At 34.6% G+C, this 18,050-nt stretch overlaps 2 protein-coding genes across 6 annotated transcripts; both read right to left on the bottom strand.

The window, feature by feature from the left end:
* Window positions 1-1,088: 1,088 nt before the first annotated feature.
* LOC18439746 (uncharacterized) lies at window positions 1,089-4,385 on the bottom strand. The gene is given in 3 exon segments (XM_088862587.1): window positions 1,089-3,423; window positions 3,426-3,598; window positions 3,674-4,385. Coding segments are annotated over 3 exon segments (3,027 nt in total). The 3' UTR covers window positions 1,089-1,281.
* Window positions 4,386-9,009: 4,624 nt separating this feature from the next.
* LOC18439745 (AT hook motif DNA-binding family protein) lies at window positions 9,010-17,173 on the bottom strand. Of its 5 annotated transcripts, none has more exons than XM_011627122.3 (6): window positions 16,860-17,173; window positions 15,659-16,329; window positions 13,623-13,675; window positions 11,095-11,226; window positions 10,182-10,343; window positions 9,010-9,501 (listed from the first exon to the last, which is right to left on the bottom strand). In XM_011627122.3, the coding sequence occupies exons 2-6, from the start codon at window positions 16,128-16,130 to the stop codon at window positions 9,274-9,276; spliced, it is 1,047 nt and encodes a 348-aa protein (XP_011625424.1). In that variant the 5' UTR covers window positions 16,131-16,329; window positions 16,860-17,173; the 3' UTR covers window positions 9,010-9,273. The 5 variants fall into 5 exon arrangements, with proteins under 5 accessions (XP_011625424.1, XP_088718965.1, XP_011625423.1 ...); XM_088862839.1 differs by having other exon boundaries at window positions 15,698-16,329; XM_011627121.3 differs by having other exon boundaries at window positions 17,084-17,173.
* Between the last annotated feature and the right edge of the window lie 877 nt (window positions 17,174-18,050).

The raw sequence follows: 18,050 nt of genomic DNA, 5'->3' as shown, positions 1-18,050 counted from the left end.
TTTAAGGATTCGAACTCAAGAAATGAAAGGCTAGAAGACACTAAAACAGTAGAACAACAATATATTAGAATGATCCATGAAAGTAAAATCAGAAGAACGTTTTGTTAAAGGTCCAAAAAAATAAAAATAAAAATCAAATCGTTAATTGAAAGGATTCATTGATATTGAAGTTAATGTCTAATGAGAGAGATGGAAGTTAAATATATAATGAGAGAGATGAGATGATATAAATGATTCAATTATATATCACTATCATCATCCAAGCCTTATCTCAACTAATTTGATGGATGACTCAACTATACATTGAAAAAAAAATAAGCTATGCAACTTCTACCTTTTTTGGATAATTCAATGGGGAAGACAGACCCTTACCCGCTTTTTCAAATACTCCACCACGACCCCACCCCCTTTCCCAGCTAAGCTCTCGTAGCAATGCATGCCAGAAAACAATTAACCAAAACTATCTCCCCCTTCTAACAACCAATGAGAGCATCAAGAGCATGTTTGTTTCATGGAAATCGGTTCTCATATTTGTTATGGAGAAATATGATGTCGTTTTCGAAGTTATTGCCTCTAATAATTCTAAAAATAATGTTAAATGCTGCCAATTGAGAGAAGTTATTTACAAGAGACTACTTTGGTAGCTGCCTCTTCCACCAATCAACACGCCCAAAAGTAATCAAACTTATGACGATGCAATTGCAAGTGTACATTCTTTTTTGTATTCATATGTATAAAACACATTGGATTGCTTCTAATTTTTTCTTTCTAATTTTGAGTGGAGGATTAACAAATCCCATCCGTCTCATTTGAAATCTGAGAAATGAGGTTAATGTAAGTTTTTCTACTGAACCTTTACTGCCTCATGGAATACATTCATGCGCTCATTCAATACATTTTTTAGTTCTTCAGGAAATAGAATTTATACCTTGTATATCACCCTATTATGGAAAGTCCTTCCCTTCATATGTTTAAATTTAAAAGCCAAGTGGTCTTTGTCAAGTTTCAATGAATTGAGCCTAAATTAAATAAAGTTTGTCCCCCCCTGCCCCCAACACCACACACACAAACACTTGCACACATTCATATAATCCTTTATTTGATTGCTGTACAGTAGAGGACTATAGCACAAAATCCATTGCTTGTCCATGTTAATCAAACCAACAAAGCAGTACCTAAATTAACTACCACTTACAAAACATGTTTAAAACCATTGGAATAGAACAACACAATAGTGAAAGTCACAGTGGCCTCTGTGCATATTGTCCCTTAGTATCTTTGCTAATGATGGCCAAAACAACCCATGATCCTTTCCACCAGCTCCCCTGTTGCATTCCAATACTTAATCCTCCACGTTTTTTTGAGAGCCAAAACCACAAAAACTCCCCAAAAGCCTATGAAATAACTCAAAAACAGCATGCCATACCAAGCCCACCTACTCCACTTTGCTTCTCTCTCCTCCCCAACCTCAACCTCAACCTCCTCTTGAGGATCAGAGATGCAATTCTTTCCTGTTGATCCCCCACACAAGAATGGGTTCCCAGAAAATACAAAAGGATTCAATGCAAATGTGTCAAAATGTGGAGAGGATGGTATTTTCCCACTAAGATTGTTGAAAGACACATCTATCCAACCCAAAGAGTCTATTGTAGTGAGGCTTATGGGGATCTGTCCTGATAATTGGTTGTGGCTGAGGTCCAAAGATCCAAGGGTTTTCAGATTCCCAATACTATGTGGAATTTGTTCATCCAAATGGTTTCTTGAGAGGTTCAACATGGATAATACTTTTAACCACCCCAGTTGCTCAGGAATCACACCATCAAGCCCATTATTAGATAGGTCAATTCCTGTGCGATATGAGTAAACAGAACTTAAATCATAACGCATTCCTTTCATAGCAAACTCCAGTTCCATATTCAAAAGCACATGATCAATCAAGTACCCAAGAAGAATTGCAGGTGTCTGTTTGATCAGGCCTTCAAAATTTTTGAGATTTGATGGAATGGGTCCCTCCAGTGTATTGTTTGATAAGTCCATGAACTGAAGCCGGTGCAATTGGGTTATCTCAGTAGGAATACTTCCCCTATAACGGTTGGATGTTAATACGAGGACACGCAACTCTGAGAGATTACCAATGAAAGGAGGGATAATCCCATTGAAAAAACTGTAACCCAAATCCAAAAACTCCAAATCTTTTAGGTCTTGTATAACTTTTGGGAATGACCCATGTAAGTAATTATTGCCCAAACGAAGCGCTTTAAGTTTCCTTGCATATCCAAGTTCGAAAGGAACCTCTCCTGCTAAGTTGTTCTCTGCCAGGTTTAAAGCAATGAGGGAGGTGCAATTTCCAAAAGTTGAAGGTATGGTGCCACTCAAAAAGTTCTGCGACAAGTCTAGGCTCATTATACTGTTGTTTTTAGAACAAAGGGTGTGTGGAATGGCTCCAGTGAGTTTGTTTCCTGAAAAGGAGACATACTTGGCATCCATTAGTTTCTCACCCATTTGGACAGGTATTGAACCACAAAACTGATTGTGAGATAGATCAAAATTCTCTATGTTATTGGGAGGAAACGGAAGGTTTCCATGCAAACTACTATGTGCAAGATTCAGTTCTGAAGGCATGTATGACATTGCAAGACTGAAAGAAGGTGGAAGGGTTCCGTAGAGACTATTGTTAGAGAGATCCAAACTGGACAGTCTTGGAAGTTGCCATAACCAAGAAGGAATGTTCCCAGTCAGGTTATTGTTCGCCAAGTACAGCACTTGAATATTTTTCAATTTAGAGATGTAGCCTGGAATTTTTCCTTGTAGATTGCATGAAGATAACCACAACATAATTGGCTGAAAGGATGTTGGCATCTCCATATGATCTGTGCTTACTGTTAAACCATTAAAAGCCATCCCAACTTGTGTAGGACTAGAATTGACGAACAAAGATGGGAGAGAAACATTACCTTCTAAGGAGTTGTAAGAGACATCAAAGGCTTCTAGTCTTGTGAGGTAACCCACGCAACTAGGAATTCTTCCACTAAATTTGTTGAGTGTTAGTATTAATGTTTGCAAAGAAGAGAGGCCACATATAGTCTGGGGAATTTGGCCTTCAAGGCTATTTTGATATAAGTCGAGTGCTTGGAGGTTCCCAATATTGGAAATAGATGAAGGAATTACTCCCGTTAAGCTATTAAAAGAGAGGTCTATGTACTCTAAGTTTGAGAGGTTTGTCAGGTATGGAGGAATGGGCCCTTGAATGTTGTTGTTTGATAGTGATAGTCCCACTAGAGAAGAGATATTTCCCATATTGTTTGACATAATCCCACTAGTATTGCAGAATTGAAGGTCAAGGAATTGCAAAAATGGCCATGGAAGATCAAAGAAGTGACGAAGATCTATTGACAGATCACGATTACCACCAGCATTGAGCATATGTATTTGAGGAAGGTGTTGAATGGAACCTCGAACATGAGAATTACTAATATCCAGATCTGATAGAAAGTGAGGTTCACAAGCCGAGGTGGGATAGTGGAGAAAAACATGTTGAAACCAAGATATAGAGATGAGAGAGATGTGAGGTTAAGGAGATGACTAATTGGAATTGGACCTGAAATTTTACAATTAGAAAGACTAAGTACTTCGAGCTTGGGCAAAAGCGATATGGGCTCAGCCTAATCTTTACCCTTTGCAGATGACGCGATGGAAAGATCAACCCCATTTAGTGCAAGAAACCTAAGTTCAGTAAGCCTTTCCAACCATAACAATCCATGACTCAAGAGCAAGCCAGAAGAGACATAAGAATAAGGATAATCATGAATTATCTTATAGGTTGACAAGTTCACCGAAATCGATGACTTATCATCTACTAAAAAAGAGCAAGAAAGATCTAGTGTGCGCAAGGAAGATAAATTACTCATTTGGTTTGGAATTGCACCAGAAAAACCCGCATTTGATAAATTCAGATATTTGAGGCCAAGGAGATCTCCCAGCTGATCAGGTATCATTGAATGATGAAAGTTATTGCAACTAAGATCAAGATACTCTAAATACTTGACGCCAGAGAAGAGCAAAAGAGAGATGGTACCACTGAGGTCCCAAGAATCATCAGTAAGGGCAAGAAGCTTACCATTTGGCCGACGAAGAAGGAGGTGCGGATTCGGGTTTCTAAGATTCAATTCTGTGACATGGGTAACATTATATCTTTGAGCACACCTGATTCCTTTCCAAGTACAACAGTCTCCATTTCCTTCCCATGAAGCTAAGCGACCCCGACGATCTGTTAGGCCAGCTTTGAGGCTTAGTAGAGCCCTTCTTTCATTTGGGGTGCAAGCCCAAGAACAGAGGAACTGTAGTATTATGACTACAGCTAGAGTTGTTGAGAGTTGGATTTGCATGGTTGTTTAGACAAGCACAAGCACTCACTGTGAAGGCTTTCTTTCTCGGGACTCCTTATGCATGGGGTTCGGATCTTTTCAAGTTTTGTACTCCACAGGCTTAGGAATCTAGATTGGAGAACTCTGTCTACCACTAAGTATTGGATTCATGCTTAGCTACACAATACTAGGAGAAAGGCTGAGGGTTATATCGACGTTCCATGACATATTCCTCCAAGGATCATTTAATATATACAAGTCAAGTGTTGAACAAGTGAATATATGGAAAATGGAAAAAAATATGATGTATGCTTCCTGGTACAATTATGTTGCTTGTCATCTGAGCAACCAGAGCTAGAAAAGAATTCAAAACTCGAAATATGCATTTAGAAACACTTATTGAAAGTTCAATACAAGCTACCAATGTAAAAAGTAGTGCACATAACATACTCCCACAGGAGCACATTATGCATCTAGTCTCAGGCAAAAGACTTTTTTAGGAGGATCTTTTCAATTAAAAATTTTGGGATCCACTTTAGAATCCCCAAATATATGTTAAAGAAGAAGAAAAAGGAAAAAGTAAAAGAAGGATCGTGAATTCTTATTCACTGAGATCTGGCCAACAAAAATTTGGTGGTTGGCCTTTATTTAGTATTAGGGCCTTATTTTTGTCGGGCACAAACGGAATGGGTTGGGTTTTTTTTTTCTTTTTCCTCAAGTTAGGAGCCCGGTTGAGGAGGTTGCAACATAAGAATTTGAAGTCCTAAAAATACTTCTAGATAAAGTTTTACCCCGATAATATGCTCCCATGGGAAAATATAAAATTTTGGCATGTAAAAGAGAAAATAATTATGTAATAAATGTAACCAGAAGGTATGGAGGCATTTGACCAAACTAATGTATAAGTGTAATAGAATGCCACATAGGAAGGCCTCCCCACCCACCATGAATACGATTAGTCATCTGTACTGTGTGGTCCTTTTCATAGGAGTTGAATTTTGAGTTACTGTTCATTATTTTGACACCTAACTCTAATATGATACACTTTGACCTTATCCCATTGTTATGGTCCTTTTCATAGAAGTTGAATTTTGCCTCATAATCCGTATGTTACTTGTTTGAGTCGCTGGCATTGTACTACCACATGAGTATATTGTCTATTTAGTCATCCACTCGCATAACACCCAATGTAGGAGTAATTTTAGGACTCTAAATTAACCTCTTCAACCAAAAAAAAAAGAAGGAAAGAAAGAAGAAAAAAGAAAAGAAAAGAAAATTCCATTCTCTACATATTAGAAAGAAAAAAATGTCTCAAGATTGAATAAAGACAAAACCAATTTTGAAGGGCAAGATCTAAGCGTCAAAAACTCAATAATTTAAAAAAAAAAATTCTTTTAAAAATAGCTATTTAGTGATTCTTAGATTGTTCCAAAAAGTACAGACTTAAAAAAAAAAATATCGCCCAATTAGTTCTTTCGAGTGAGGGAGTAGATGGACAATATGCTCCCGCAGGAGCATAGTATATAATCACCGACGAACTTTCATATGCACCATATTCTATATTTATTTAAATCTTTTCCTCTCGTTTCGGAGGCATAGTCTTATTCGGAAAAACGTCATTAGCCCGAGTCTTGCAAGAGCTCAGAAAGGGTTCAAAAATTGTAAAAAATATAAAGATAATTAAAAATAAGTTATAAAAATATTTAAAATCTATAAAAAATGGAAAAAATAAAAAAAAGATGGATAATGAAAAACTTTAATTTGCAGTTTGAAACAATTCAAAAGAGTTTAACAAAAAATAAAATTTAACACTATAGCACATAATAGAAAAATATCACCGATTCTTCGCAAAAAGCATAAAAATTATCAAGAAATGTATTTATATATCGCTTATTAACAATTTAGTAGCACATTTTATTAAAGTGATTTTGAAAAATCCGATTTGGTCAACGAAAAGCCCATGCCATTCCGAGTTAGCCGGTCGAGTCCTAGGCAACTCAACTCGGTCGAGATGAGAGCGCATTGCTCTTCTTCGATGTTTTCCTGTTTCCAAATCCAGTTCTTAAAGCGTGCGAATGGGTCACTTCTTTATGTGATTTTCTGGAACTTCTTGTGTCCTTCATTTTGGTTTTTCTTCAGGGAGCCCGACGAAGAAGCCTCATCTTTACCAACAGATTTCTGAGCGCTCATCTCCTCCCTTTCTTTTTTTTTATCTCCTTTTTTTTACAACTTTTGTTTTGTTGGTGTCTCTAGCCTTATTTTACCCCTTTCATTCTCTCAATGATATTGATGTCTTAGTTAACCGCGTCAAAAATAAAAATTTGATGAAAACATATCTTCTTCTTCTTTTTTTTTAAAGAATAATGATCTTATGAAACCCTCCCACACCCATATATATAAGACTTCAAAAGATCACCATTAAATTTGATATAGATCTCTAAAAAAATCAAGTCCTGTACCCATGTGATAACTTTTCTAAAGATATGTATCAAATTTAATGGTGACCATTTAAAATCCTATTTAATGGTGCTCCTTTAAAGTCCTACACACATGGATGTGAGAAGATCTCATAAGATGTTACTCTTTTTAAAAATATCATGAATACAAAATCCTCTTCCAAAGAGAAAAAATCTCATCAATTTGGTTTCATGTTTGAATTTTATTTATTTTTTTAAACCTCAACTTTGTTTATTTCTAATAAATCCAAATCACTATCCTCTCCTAAGGAGAAAAAATCTCCTCAATTTGGTTTCATATTTGAATTTTATTTATTTTTTTAAACTTCAACTTTATTTATTTCTAATAAATCAAAATCACTTGAAATTTTGATTGTAAATGAAAAAGATATCGTGCTTTAAAATATATATATATATATATATATATATATATATATATATATATATATATATATATATATATATATATATTACAAAAAATAAATTGATCAGATTAACAATTTATTCCAATTATTTTTATAAATATTGTTTAACAGTCTTACAAAAGCGCACTCAATGGAAAAAATCATATTTCTATTAAAATAAGATTTACCAGAAAGACTCCTACAATTTACAAAGGCGTTTTGGTCAACTACTTTATCCAAAAGTATTTTCATATTTTAATCAAGTACACTCTGAGAAATTGGCATGCCCCAAATTTAATGTCTAAAATGATCTTATCAAATAAAATTTAAAAATAAAACACTCTGCATCATTCAATCAAAATTAGACCTCACAAGCTTAACTCCTAATATTTGACTTGAGAGCAAACAATTTAACCCAAAATTGTATAGAAATTGTGCAACATGCACGGGCAAGAGGAGAGTAGCAGTCCATGGGAATCGCAGAAAAGATAACCACAGGCACACATTAGACTATTAGATTGAAATGGGCTCCATCAATTCAGTATTAACTCTCAAATTTCAAGGAATTGGGCTTCGATCAGGACTATAGAGGCTGGATTTTCATGTCGAGTTCCATTCCTATATAACCTTATTAAAAAAAATATATTAAAAATATTCAAATTTCAAAGCAACAATATCCAAAACAACCATAGACAGATTAAAATGAATTTCCTATATAACCTTATTAAAAAAAAATATTCAAATTTCAAAGCAACAATATCCAAAACAACCATAGACGGATTAAAATGAAATCGACTGCTACAACTCACCATTCATTTCCAAAGCAGCAATCTACTAGCTAGCCCAACAAAAACTTCCTCCCCACAAAAGAAAACAGTTAAAAAGTATTACCAAAAACATAATATAATGAGACGGGTACAGCTTGTTTGTATAAGCCTGAGGCCCTAAACAATCAAAATATGACACCTTCGAATAACATGAAAGACGTCATTCAGCACCGAAAATCTTCATGATGGCCTGAAAATTTATTTTTATAAAAATTTAAATCTTCAAAAATAAATCAGCATCAAAATTTCTAGTAAATTTTTTAGATGCCCCTTAGTTTTATGGTTTAGGGCCTCAAACCTTATATAATTTTTTCCTTTAAATTTAGTACAAAGTCGAGTCACAAACAATCAAATGGCTATGTCCCATGATCAAAGATTCAAAATAAAATATCACTTGATCAAAGTTCTAAAGAAAATTTCACAATTGTGAAACACAAAAGGCTGTTATATTTTACCTTTGACGAATATGGGTGATTAGGACCTTGTCCTAGAGGTCAAAACTCGTTGTCCCCCCTCGTATCAAATGTCCGTCGGAATCCATTTGCAACAAAAATGGTCCCACAATAAAAAGAGAAAATTAAGGGTGCAAAATAAATATCCAGAAAAAAAAAGTCACTGATCACCATGGTCAAATTATTGACCTTTAAAATCCAAAATTCATCTCTAATATGAACTTTGGAGGGAGACCCATATAAATAGACGAGTCAGCTGGCTCACCGAAACCATATCCTATAATATAGGACAAAAATTAGGAATACCCATTGCCCAATTTCAAAAAATAAAGAGAAGTCTTGTCAAAGAAAATCAATAAAAGAAAAACCACAAAGTAACTAAAATTAATGGAGTGACGGTTCCAATTATCCAAAAACATGCCTCCATTCTCAAATCCAACCCATGCACTAATCAAAGGAACCAAAATCCCAACCATCCATCCATCACAATGTAAACACATGAGACAAGAGAAGAACAATAACCTTAAATAAATTATAACACAACCTAAACATCTCCACCGTTTCTCTCTCTCCAAACCATACTAAAAATTTTAAATTAAATGTCTTCACTCGTCACCTGGAGACTGGAAAGAGAGGGCTAAGAACCCACAATTTCGCTGGTCTCCAATGGTGCATCTCTCCTTTTTTACACCATTAACATTACAGAGGTTGTCTCTAGTGAGAGCAGTTTTACAGTAAAGGAAATGAAAACCCTAAATACCTTATTCATTTTATTTCCACGGCATATTGGGAACACCAGGTTGGTTACTATTGTTGCTTTGGTTAAGGGGGCTGCCAGGGCCACCACCTGAAGACTCGCTCAGAGTGCCCCTAGAGGGAGGGCTGCCAGTGGTGCCGGCGCCGCCCATGAGCTTAGATGGGGCCAAAGATGGGTCCTGCTGATTTGGAGTTTTAGAATCGGATTTCCGACCATCTGATATGAAACTGCCTACTACCACCTGTAAAATAGGAGTCGGCTAAGAGATTCATCTCTAGATAAACTAGTATACACTATCACAACTTGAGAGAGAGAGAGAGAGAGAGAGATTTCTGAAGTACTAGTTATACATGAGCATCACAGCACATAAGAGAAGATTATACACACATGCACGCATGGTTTGAAATGAACTAAAATGGCCAAATAAATATGCAAAACTTTGGAACATTTTTCGCACGAGTATCTAACACCTACTGCTATAGTTTTGCATATGTAGGAACGTAGGTTAGAAGCCACAATACCGCATTAGACATCAAAAATGAAAAAAGGAAACTATCGTACAAATTAATGAAGAAACATAATAGAATTGAAAGAAAATGTAGCAGTTCAGCATGGGCAAGCAAAGAAAGTACCTTTTCTCTTTGCAGTGTTACGACTCTGCAGGAACTTATTCATGCTAGAGATTCACAAAATTAAACTCATTCATCTGGGAATTTGAAACACAAACATTTCCATTATTTTGATGGAAATGGTTATATTGTGAATTCTTTCTCTTATATATGGGAATGATTATATCCTGATTTCCTGAATACTTTTCAATAAAATATCCTGAACATTTTTGTCAATTACAAGTCCATAAACAAACAAATAGATCTAAAACAAAGAAATTAAGTGGGTACAACAACAGCAATGGAAACAAACCTGCACAGGAGTAGCAGCCATTAAAAGTCCAGCAACCCCACCACCAAGAACACGGCCATCAGGTCCAGCCAATGACACGCTCAATCCACCAGTACGGCTACGTTGGCCCCCACTCTCCGAGAGCAGAAATGAGCCAGACAGAGAAAGTATTTCAAAGCGTCCCTGAAATAAGAAACACCAAAAACAACATCAGTGCCCAATAAAATTTAATTCCAATTATTTGATATTCCTAGATTCTATATTGTGACTTTTGGTTTTTGACGTTCCATTTATCATGCCATAATTGCCATTGGCTTTTACCATGCTTTTCTTTTTTTATTTCCCTATATCTACTGCTTGACAATGGTCAACGATTTCAAAGCTCAAGAAAAGCAAGTATCATGTAACCCAATCAGCTATGGGAAACCATAGTCTATAGAGTCATCTTAGTCCTATGAATGAAGGAAAGAAACGGAGAAAGAGTGGGACCCATTATTGGTGACATGTCCTGTTTTGGTGGGTCCCTTTCTCTCCAATCTCCATCACCATTTGTCTTCCCCCCCCCCCACTAAGAACATACATAGTCATTCATCATTTCACTGGACAATGATGACCAAAATGGACTATGCGTACACAGTCGCTAGAATTATTAGATTTATAGAAAAATTTGCTAACCATCACATGCACTTCATACACAAGTTCAAGCCATATATGCATGCTGCTAATCTCAAGAAATTCAATGCTTTAGCAGGAACCTTTTCAAGAGATGGTAATGTTTGGAATTTTGGATTAACAGACCAAGTTCTGTTAAATCAATTTCTTTACATGATCCAACCCAAATAACAGATGTATTAAATGGGGTCAAAAGCAATTGTGCAAACAACAGAGACAAATCATGCAAAAGAATATAGTTATCATAAATTTTAGCACAAACCTCATAGGTTACAGTTCCCCCAGATGTTGCAGCTTGACGGAGGGTTACATTAGAAATGGCACCATTAGCCGAGAGAATACAAACAGCTCGTGGCCCTTGCTGTGAAAATGACATTATCTTTGACGCCACATCCTAAAAAATGAAGATTTTGATAAAAATCTCATTAATATATAACCAATTTTAAATTAAAACAAACAGCAAACATCTGACTTTATATTACTGCTACAAGCACATCTAACCACTTTAGTATAATTGCTCAAAAGCTACCCTAGGTAACATACATGATATGATCACCAACAAAAAAAATTTCACTACATGCTATAACCCAAAACCATTATAGCTCCACATTTCATGGATAGAAGTCTGTCCGATTACAGCCCCCAATTCTGATCTTGCTAATTATCTCCTTGAGATAGGGACAAGACCAAGGTCTCCAAGCATATAAATAACTACTACATAGAAACCCATCCAACCAAAAAAAATAAAATCACTCTTTCCATATTTGTTTTCAGTTCACCCCTAGTTTCTACAAATAATTTTGTACACCTATATCTATTTTAGGCATTTTATTTATGGATAGCAGAGTCAGCAGACCAAAACAATCGCTGTAAAGTTGAAAGATTCTTAACCAACTAATGTGAAAGGTTGAATCAAAACAACAGTTTATGTAGGATTCTTATCAATACAGCACAACCTACATAGAACAACTACCACAGAAATCAGAAACTGTGGTCTGCTGCATCTGCTTCTTTCAAGCGAAATGCTCCTATCAATAAACAGAGCCCCAAAAAATGTACACATAAAGGAAAAACCGTAGAATAATGTATAATACTGTAATTAAGGTCCTTTTTAAATTAAATGGTCTAATACAATGCTAAATAATTTAATCTAGCTTTTAGAAGCCCGATTACTTGTGTGATTGAGAACTGGAGAACCAATACAAGAGCAGGCATCCATAACTCTGTATAAGGTAGTAGGAATCTTCCGCAGCAAAGATTCAACACAAGAAATTTAGTAGCAGAATAGCAATGCATCATAAGATATATTATTAAATCCAATAGATTCTATTTCACAGTATAATTTAATTCATAATAGTGATAAAGTAGATCATCCCTATACCTGAAAAAATAAGAAACATGGCAGCTCAAGAATGCCGCACAACAATACAAGTTCTCAATTTACTTCTCATTTCTGGACTCTTAGCAACATGTCATGTCCTTTGTCTCTCTACAATTCATCATGTGGCTTTAATTTTAAACATTATACCATTTAGATTTTTATAAGTAGATTTGCCAAAATGCCTACAAATTTAGATTTTTCCAAAATGTTAAGAGACTCATGCCTGCCACAGGAAATTTTTATTTATGTGAACTCCTGATTCTTTGCATATAATTATGTGACTCATAAAAGTTATTTAGGTATGAAATAAACACTGAAGATAAATACGTTGTGAAGTTCTAATTATCTTGACTAGTAATAAATGAAATTACAAAACAAAGAGCACCCAAACTAATCAATTGGATTAGATAAATTTTAAGCTCTTTATATATCTGCAATCTTTTTTCAATCTTTTTTTCTTTTTGACAGAAATATATATTTGAAATCATCTCATATGATTGTTATTATGTTTCAGTGTTTTTGAATATTGGTCAACTTACATTTTTTAACTAGAATTAAAAAATCTGTCAAGTCACGAGTTTCCTAAACATACCACCCAAAAGCTAATTCTCGCAGCCATGCATTTTTATGTAATTTTCAGATAATGCCATATCCACATTAGAACTATGCACTCCACGAGTATAAAGGCAGGCAAAATAGCAGTAATTTAGTAAATAGCTAATTATGTGTGTACATGACAGCCATTTTATCTAAACTTAAAATAAATTTCACAGTTACAAATCTGCAAAATCCAACCCGAAAATTATGGGATAAGACATATGTAGCTTAATACTTGCTAACGAGTAATGCCAACCATGTTGCTGCTTTTATGATAATATTATTCCTCCCATGGACCAACTTCTGCATGTAAGTATAATGAATATTAAATTAGTGCTAATAATAAGCAGAATCAATACTTTCCACAAAGGCTTGAAATGTATCAAATTTTATGTTTCTCAAATAAGGGGTGTCCAATAACAAGCATGAAATGGATTGACATAAATATATGAAGCATAATCTTCTTTACACTGTGATTTCTTAATCGACAAAATTTCTTCCATGAGAATAAAAAGATTCAAATAAATTCAACAAAATAAATGGTGTCCCAATGCCAAGCACAAACCACAAAAAAAAATCCCACCTGTTAAAAAGTGCCCCAGTCTCAGAGGCTCAGAGCATATAAACACCAAAATAAATAAATAAATAAATAAATCCATAACACTATGGCAAGAGTCTAGCAATGCATGGCATACTTATGATATGAAGCACACATCATAGCAGCTCAGAATCATATCAGCTAAGCATCCCATATCAAACAAAAATCATAACAATCCTCACAAATGAAGACAAAAAACAAAACAATTTTTTACCTCCCCAGTTTTTACAGTGATAACATGTGGCATAAACCCAACTCCAGCAGCTCCTGCAAGAAACCCCCCTTGTTAGAGAGATACTTCTTTCAATTTCTTTTCTCAAACAAGGAAATAAAGTAAACAGCTCAATACTAAATTGATAGCCAGAACAAGACAAAAGTAGTCAAAAATAGTTGATGATTATGACAAGTGATATCAACAACAACCACAATAACAACAACAAACTTGACAATAACAACAAAAATATCAATATAACAATTATTTAATAGAGTACTACAAAAGAAATTAATTTCCAATAAGAACATCTACCTTGATGAATTTCAAAGAATTAAATTATAAGCAACCTTAACTGAAAAATAAGTTGAATTAAGCTGCTATTGCAACACCAACCACTTGTAATGGAAAGTGAAACACTGAGGAATAATTAACAATGCTTTCTCAATTGCTGTTCGCACTTTGGAATAATCAACAAATTTGATGATGTCTTTAATCTTCTTTCAACAAACTTGAAAGAAGATTATGTGCCTTTGAATAGTAGCTCTCGTTTAATAAACAATAAAAAAGTTCAATATCAATTTAAATTCCTATCTAACTTTTCCAAATATTAACAGACAATTTATGCCAATGACTTTAAAGCTCAGTTTCCTTGCTAACTTGAGAAAGAATCCCATAAGATTAAGCTAGAAACGAAGAATTTCACCAGTGCAACAATTGGCCATCAAGAAAAAATGAATGCAGCTCCAAAAGAAGCTACTGTTGATGTGTTGATTCCATTTTTATTTTTTTTTGAGGAAAAGGTTAACTTGTTTATTCCAACTTTAGGATGTCAGTATCATTAAAACTCATTAATAGAGGAGCCACATATAATTAAGCCACAAAATCATAGTCCAGCTTCCCAGAATTATGACAACTAAAATCAATAATAATTTTTCGCATCAAAAAATCTTAATGAATAATATTTTTAACAAAATAATAAATTACACAAAAACAGTACATAAGGACAAGTTAAATCAATATTCATTTTACAATTTTACAAATAACTAGAACAAATTTTTTTTAATATTCCTCTCTTTGGTTTCAAATTAGTACCAACACAGCTATAAACAGATAAATAGAAGGAAAAGGTATATCAATGTCATTGAAACCCCATCATTCCATTTCAAAAGTGCTCACTTTAACAAAAATACAAACTTCATGATTTCCTTTTTTTCTGAATTATCCAAAACCAAAAATAAATAAAAAAATTCCTCCCATATTTCTCCTATCAAATCAGCACCAGCATCGAATTTCCAACAAAACTACAAAACAAAACAACATACACAATTGATGATTTTTGCATTTTTTTTATTTTCCAAAAACCAAAGAAATCCCACCATATTCTTCCCTTTATCAAAGTAGCCCAAAATTGAATTTCCAACAAAACTATAAAATGGAAAAGAAAAAAAAAAAAAGAAAAAAAAAGGGCCAAAAAGACACAAACTTCTTTTTTTCTTCAAAATGCCAAAAACCCAAGACAAATTTCACAATATTCTCCATTTATCCAACTGGCATCAAACTGAATTTTCCTACAAAATCTATAATAAAAAAATAAGAAATAAGAAATAAATAAAAAAAGAGAAGAAAAAGAAAATAACCAAACAAACAAGAGCGATATCCCATAGGCCCAACACTTCATTTCCATGAAGTGACCCCATAAAGCCCAACAATAACTATACAAGAAAGAAGCAAACATAGCTCAAGCATTAAAGGCTTAATGCCACAAACGCCCCACCTTTGCTACCACAAGATCCACATCCAAAACAAAGTGCTCTGAACATATATACCCGACTGCATTAAAAACCCCTCACATGTCACTCCCAATCATCAAGCCAAAAGAAACAAAACCAGGCATCCCAACAAAGAAAGAAAGGCATCAAACAAGCAAAACCAGGCAAAAGGGAAGAGAGGCAGAGGCATCAACCAGGCATCAAAACAAAAGAAAGAGAGGCACCAAACAAGCGAAATAAGACATCAAAACAAAGAAAGTTAGGCACCCCAAGAAAGGCAAGATCTCAGATTCGGGGAGGGAGTACCCAATGCAGCCAGCTGCTGCTTCTTTCCTGAACCAGGTGGCCTACCCCTGGCCTTCTTGAGAGAAGAAGAAGAAGGCGAACCAGGAAACCCTGCTGAAACTGGAGTAGCAGGAGTTAGGGCAAGGGCCATAGTCCCATCAGGTCCATACTTTCTAGGTCTTCCTCTCTTTCTCTTAAGGGGCTCGCCCATATTCATGTTAATCCCACCATGCTGAACCATTGTAGAGCTCGTATCCCCCTGATAGGGTGGTGAATTTCCTGTAACTGGTTTGTAAACTGCAGCTCCATCAGAGCTGAAAGCTAATCTCATGTTGGGTGCAACAGGCGGTGGAGGTTGAACTGAGCTCTTTTGAAGGGTTACACCATATGACTCTCTGGTTGCCATGATTCCAGTCTCAGAAGCTCCTATTTGACTCTTTTCTCTCACTTCCATGCATGGGTTTCACGTAACGAGTTGCAGAGGAGTTCTTAAGTTGACTGGAAACCCAGGAAAAAGGACTCAAGCTTTGGAAACCTATGAAAAATGCTCCGAACCCAGAAACCTGCTGCCTTACAGATAATGGAGTACGATACGGAGTGGAAAGAACTCGAAAGCGCTGGCCTTGAAGCCTTGAATGAAGGAGTATCAGGAGCTGTAAAGAAACAAAGAGCAGTGATCATGTAAAAACCATGAAGGAAAGAAAAAAATGGTGAGAAAAAGGTAAAACCTTGGCTCAAAATAAATTGAGACAAGTAGAGCACTAACACCATCTTAAAACCCTAACTGGAAATAGACACAAAAAAAATGTACAACCTTGATGGAAAATCTACGCAGAGAACACTGAAAATTTAGTTTGAAGCCAAAAGGGCAAAAAAAAAAAAAAACAAAACTTAAATGAAAACCCCAAAAAAAAAACACTTAAACCCTAACTGAAATTCAAGAAAGCACAAAACTCCTCCGACTGAACTTGCGAAGAAGACAAGAAACAGACCAGAAAATCCACACAAAACACACTGAAGCCCTAACTCACAATCTAAAACCACAACAAACCGAAACCTAAGAGGGAAACCTAAAAGCAAACCAAATTTTCACAGGTGATCCTTAAAAAACCCTAAAATAATTTAAATCAGGAAAAAATCACCAAAAAAAAAAAAATCGCTTTTTCGAGGAAAAAACACAAACCTCTCCTAGATCGCGCGAAAAAACCACACCAAAACCCTAAACCCAAAAGAAATCAACGTAAATCACAAAAGCACGAGAGAAAAAAGCCTTAAATCCGATGATTTTGCAGTCGCCGAAAAACCAGCAATAAATATTCGAAATTTCCACAGTAGAAAAAAGGGTAAAAAATGGGAAAAAAAAGGGAAAGAAAATCGAAAAAATTATGGAAAAATCAAGGGTCTCACCTGCTAAAAAACTCGGACCAGAGGCTCTAAAAATTAGGGTTTGTAGAGAACGGGAAGGTTTTTTCCCCTCTTTTTTTAATTTAATCTCCTTTTTTAGGCTTCTTCTTTAGGGCTTTTATTTAAAAAGCGGGTAAAGCAGGCCGAAATTGCTTTCGTACAAAATAAATAAATAATACCATTATTAAATTAAATTAAAAACTAAATGCATTAACCCTAACGCCCAAAGGGCAAAGGCTTATTTATTTATTTATTTATTCGGTTTTCCTTGCTTTTTGCGTGACTAAAAATAAACTTCTTTTTAGGAATATTTCGTATTGCCAAAAGTTATTGGTTTAATATTTAGCTTACTTTATATTTTTATGAATGAAGTTTTCTATGAGACCTAAGTTTTATGAAAACCAAATAAAGCCTCGTCTCAGTTTAGAAAGTATTTTCGGCAAATAAATCAATTTTCAATATCGATAATAAAATTTGAAACTAATAAAAATGTACCAATTTTTTGGATCTTTGAATACTTATTTTTAAGAAGAAATAGACCGTTTAGATAATTTGTTATTTTTTCGACTTTAAATCTTTTTTTTTCAACCCTAATGTTCAAGCGATGACCGATTTAAAAGTTTTTCAATACTTGAATTAATATTTTTGATGAGTTATTAGCGAGGGTTCATTTATTTTAATAAAACTTATCAAACTATTTTTTATTTTTAAATAGTATTCTACATAATATTTACAGAAAATTATTTTAATAATATTATTTTCCTGAGTTTTTAACCCAGCTTTTTCATTATTTTTCAATTGATTGGCGAGTTTTTGGCTTTGAGTACGGGTTGGTGAGAAAGGTAATCCTGAATAGTTACAATAATGGGATATACTTTTAATTGTGAAAATTATGAGGAATCTCCTTTTCATATATTTAAATTTACGGAAATTATGAAGAATTTATTTTTTGTGAAATATGATAATATTG

This window comes from Amborella trichopoda, chromosome 3, assembly GCF_054954075.1.
Source record: "Amborella trichopoda isolate Santa Cruz 75 chromosome 3, AtrichopodaSantaCruz75HAP2 v2.0, whole genome shotgun sequence".
NCBI lineage: Eukaryota > Viridiplantae > Streptophyta > Magnoliopsida > Amborellales > Amborellaceae > Amborella > Amborella trichopoda.
This window is presented reverse-complemented; position numbering and strand designations above follow the sequence as displayed.